The sequence below is a fragment of the Triticum dicoccoides genome, chromosome 3B (assembly GCF_002162155.2).
Source record: "Triticum dicoccoides isolate Atlit2015 ecotype Zavitan chromosome 3B, WEW_v2.0, whole genome shotgun sequence".
NCBI classification, from domain to species: domain Eukaryota; kingdom Viridiplantae; phylum Streptophyta; class Magnoliopsida; order Poales; family Poaceae; genus Triticum; species Triticum dicoccoides.
In genome coordinates, this window is record NC_041385.1 from 732,374,264 (window position 1) to 732,379,071 (window position 4,808).

General features: G+C 44.9%; 1 protein-coding gene across 4 annotated transcripts in view; it reads left to right on the plus strand.

Moving 5' to 3' along the window:
* The first annotated feature begins 397 nt into the window (after positions 1-397).
* The window catches only part of LOC119278163 (uncharacterized RNA methyltransferase pc1998-like), a 12,645-nt gene continuing 8,234 nt past the window's right edge, over positions 398-4,808 (plus strand). For all 4 annotated transcript variants that reach the window (XR_005137636.1, XR_005137637.1, XR_005137635.1 and 1 more), the window contains exons 1-10: positions 398-708; positions 816-930; positions 1,141-1,252; positions 1,381-1,425; positions 1,527-1,594; positions 1,831-1,885; positions 1,970-2,049; positions 2,185-2,268; positions 3,156-3,269; positions 3,989-4,107. Coding sequence is in view for 1 of the 4 variants with exons in the window: in XM_037559514.1 (XP_037415411.1) it covers positions 449-708; positions 816-930; positions 1,141-1,252; positions 1,381-1,425; positions 1,527-1,594; positions 1,831-1,885; positions 1,970-2,049; positions 2,185-2,268; positions 3,156-3,269; positions 3,989-4,107 (1,052 nt within the window). In the remaining 3 variants the exon portion in view is untranslated. The remainder of the gene's footprint in view (positions 709-815; positions 931-1,140; positions 1,253-1,380; positions 1,426-1,526; positions 1,595-1,830; positions 1,886-1,969; positions 2,050-2,184; positions 2,269-3,155; positions 3,270-3,988; positions 4,108-4,808) is intronic.

The window sequence follows — 4,808 nt, forward strand, 5'->3', positions numbered from 1 at the left end:
GGGATCTCGACTTTTTTCGAGCCCCATTAAAGATAATGTCTTTGCGATGCTTCCAAATCATCCACATGGCAATGAGGCACTTTGCCTGCGTGGACCTCCGGTGTCTCGGATCTTGGTCTTGTCTCAGGCACCAAGCACTCATCGTTTCATCTTGAAAGCGGATCAAACTCTTGTTGCTCCATCATTGTCCCTAGACTTGCCTCGCAAAAACACAGCCTAACAGCAGGTGCTGTGTTGATAACTTTATGTTCGTGCAGTGCATGGGCGCTATTCACTGGAACGAAGGGAATAAAAAAAAGAGTAAAACGGCTCTTTTTTTTTGAAAGAAAAAAAACTTGCCTTCGACAAATGACACTACTGAAACCAAAATCTAGTCCCATATCCAAGCGCATCGCCCGCCTCCTCTTATCCCTCCACTCCCCTCTTCCCGCCTCCCCAACCGCCGGCGATGCCTCCCCCGGCGGGGCTGCTCCCCTGGCCGTCCCCGACCGTCCCGGCACCCCGACTCACCACCACGACCCAGCCGCGACCCCCGCCTCGCGTCCGCCCTCCTCCTCCTCCCCCTCCCCCTCGCCGCGCCCCGCCGCCACCTCCGCGGCTCAAGCCGGTCGTCGCGCCAAAACCGGCCGCCTCCCTGCCCCCGCCGCCCGCCATTGTCTCCACCATGGACCCCGCCTCCACCTGCCTCAACTGCACCCACTTCGGCTCGTACGATACTCCCTCGCTCTCGCTCTGTTCCCCGACGCGCCAGCGCTCACTTCGGTACGTGCGTGCGTGTGTGCTGAGTGCTGACTCTTCTTCTGCGTGGTTCGTAGGTGCTCCGGATGCTCGCACGAGTTTGACTTGGACAAGCCGCCGGTGCTGCAGGAGGTGGCGGATTTCTTCAGTGGCCACGGAATCGAAGACTTCACCTTCAGCAGGGGCAGGCTGGTACGTGTAGCTCCCACAAATCTCTAGCACGAAATGTGTGGGATGATATGTCTATTTGTTTCAACTAAATTAGTTTGCAAATAGCTTCTGGTCAGCTGATCCATTAACCGAGAATAAATTTAGGTTGAGAATTTCCCACTTCCCAGTAAATGTGATTAGTTACTGGATTTGCTTTGTCGCTAAGTCTGAATGTGGGAACCTTGTTTTTAGTCAGAATGGCGGTGCCGGGCGAAGCTGGCGGTACGTGGAACACCAGAGAAACCACTGATTGGCCTGTATCAGGAAGGGACACATACTGTTCAAGATATTCCCGATTGCAGAGGTTAGCTATGAAATTCTATTTAACTGTAAGAGTTAAAAAGTATCCGGCTATCCACTTGAACTTCGTTCTGTTGCATGTTATTTTTATTTTCAAGCTATTACTCATCGTTTTATTTTCACAATTTTCAGCCCATCACCCAAGCATTAACTATGCTATTAAGCTTCTGAAGCAAGGTGTGTTTCCTGTCTGTTGTGTGCTTCATACGCATTAGGAAAAACATAGTTTCTTCAAATCACGAAGTGAGGCATAATATGTTAGAACTCTGGTCTTGCAGGTATATCTGAGCTCGGTGTGCAGCCTTTTGATGAAGATGCTGGTACTGGTGAACTAAGATACGTGCAGGTAATTATTACTTTGCTTAATAGCATGTACATAGTGTATGTATAACGACACGAAGAAAGTATTCAGTTTTCTTCTGCACCAAGAACATACACCTTATAGATTCTCTTTGTGAATGGGAAAGTTGAAATTTGTGATCTTCAGTCTCCTTGCTGTAAATCCCGACAATGAATGACCTCATCAAGCATGTCATTATGCCAATAATCCTGATGCATTTGATTTCTTTATCATATCCCTAGATGACCGTGACGACATATAACACGTCTATTCCAGTTGCGCAAAGATACGAGCAAGGTTAGCTTTATTCTCAGTCTGTTCTAAGCTGTACTGTCGATTCTCCAAGCCCAAAATAATCGAAACATGTTATTTTCTACCCAGCGAGAGTTCAAGTTTCATTGGTTTGGAATTCAAGAGACGAGCACTCCAAAAATTCAGAGAAGTTGAGTTTGTTGCAAGAAGTAAGTTTTCCAACTGAGGTTCAACACATATAGCTGCTTGTCAGCTTTCCTATTTCCTTTAAGTATTCTGCCAAGTCATCTACTTTGCTTTTGTGTACCTTTTTTCCTCAATCTCGGTGATTGTACTCATGACAGTTCTTATGGACAAATGGTGGACCAAGAAGTAATTTGCATGTGATTCACTCTATATGGGCCAATTTCCAGACATCAACCAGCAATGTAAGATATGTGTGTGAATTTGGTGGATGTAATATACTCCCTCCATTCACAAATACTCCCTCCGTCCCAAAATAAGTGTCGCTGATTTAGTAAACTAAATCAGGGACACTTATTTTGGGACGGAGGGAGTATAATATGTTATAGCTTTTTTCTGATTCGGATGTATATAGACGCATTTTAGTGTGTTTGTTCACTCATTTTGACCGTATGTAGCCCATATTGAAATATCTAAAACAACTTATATTTGTGAACAGAGGGAGTACTTGATTTACTTTTGTTGTACAGTTAAGGCACGTGCCGCTTTTGCCATTTTCATATGGATAGTGAAATAGGTTAAGTTTTATGCGAAGTTAGGATAATGGTACTACAGTCTAGTCTTAGAACTTTTGCAAAGTGATGAATACTGATGATAAGATTGAAGGTGGAATATGGAGTGCATAATTCGTATGGTTCCATTGTACCCAATTCCCATCTCTACAAATCCAAATATTAGTTGATTCATTTTTTTTCTTAAACTGTCAACTAATATGTATCAAAGAAAAGATTGTGCACAATAGTGGTAAAAAACTTTCTAGGTCAAGCTGTTCGGGTCACAAGTGCCCCAGTTATAAGAAGCTTATGCATATATTAATCAAATTTGTATTAAATACTCTCCTCTGATAAGCCATCAACATTTTTACAAGCTGCAAGGACCAGGTGTACAGCATGAGGAAATCCTATAGGAAAAAAATATCAAGGCTATCTTAAGTTTAAACAGATTGCTTACAAGTTGTAAGACATTGATGTATATATGTTTTGATTACAAATTAGCTCCCTTATATTTACCTGTTGGTCGACCAACTACATCTATGCGGCATTTTCCTATAATAATGTTGTTGCATCTGCAGATAATTTTTGGGCATAAATGGAGACATATCGGCGGGGAGGCAGATCTGTGGGAGCGTTTTGGGGGAGTTGATATTTGTCTTGACCCTTATAGCTTTGGGCAGGCTAATACTCTGGTATGTGTGATTATATGAGGATCAAAATTTGTACCAAAATGTTGTGAACCTTGATCCAAAACAGGATAACTACTGTTATAATGAAGATGGCCATACAGCGCGGCTGCAAGGTTTGGGTAGACTCATGGTTGCCAAGAGAGAATAAATTGATTGCTTTTGCTTGCCTCCTTACAATCGGGATACATCCCTTATATAGACCTTCTAGGCCGGCTACTGTTCACTGAGCAGTATTCCAGCGAGTGACAGCTGGGCACGTATCCCTAACTAAAATAACTTGACTCCCAAGAGGAGAACTCCTAACTGGATACATACTCTAGCATAGCTGGACTCCTAATGGGTACAAACTCTAGCATATCTGGACTCCTAAACGGATACAAACTCTATTCATTTAAATGTATGAGAGGAAGCAAGAAAAAAAATATATTTCTATCCTATATGAAGTCCATCGCCTTAGTATATAGTCTGTTTCCCCTTCCAATACCCTAATTCCCTTCAAGACATACCATCAACCATATTCAGCACTGTGTTTGTCTTGATGTGAACCAAGGTTCACAACAAAGTAAAAAAAGGCAGTTCTATTTATTAGGTGCTGTTGATTAACCATAGAGTTATTCCATACACCATATATTCTAGCTGCACATGGTTCGATTGTGTATCTTAACTTATGGTAACTTTTACATACCAGCCTTTTCTTACACAGTGTTGTGTTTCCTTTGCAGTCTTTTAACTCGTTACTGCATAAGTTGATCAAATATGTACCACGGGGCTCAACAGTTGTTGATTTGTACTCTGGTGCCGGTGTTATTGGGTTAGCCATCGCGGCTTCTAGGAAATGCAGGTGAGTTCAAAAATGCATGTTTAACTATCCGTTGCTGCTTCTCGGAAATGTAGGTGAGTAAGTAAAATGGATGTTTAACTAGCAAATATTGTACCTTTTTATGTGCCAAGATTAGATATGAATATTGCCTGTGTTATGACCGGTTTGGTCTATACCAGGAAGAGTCCCACCGTGCATTAGTATTAGGGGCTTGACCCACAAGTTATCTTAGGCAAGTTATTTTAGGCAAGTTATCTTAGGCTAAAGTTATAAATACTAGTTGTAAGACATCGTTTGAGATCAAGCAATAAAGATATTATAATCTTCTGTTGCCCGGCTCCCTGAGGAGCCGGAACCCTAGCCGACAACAGCCAACCGCCGCCGCCCCTAACCCTAGCCGCGACGGCGCCCACTCGCCGGCGCGCCCGCTCCAGCCCTCGTCCACCTCCACCTCATCCCTATAACCTGCGTAGCCGCGCTGGTAGGAACACTAGTCCTACCAATTTGGTATCAGGTACCCGGGTTTCGACCATGTCTTCGCCACCTCCAATTCCGCCGCCGTCGCCACCACCGCCGCTGCCCATCAACTCCACCACCGCCGCTGCCGCCAACTCCACCGCCGCCGCTTCCGCGCCGGGCGTCACGGCCTCGCTCACGGCGGGCGCCACGGTGTCGCTCTCGGCGCCGACCCTCCCGGCGCCCGGCACCGCGCTAGGCCACGG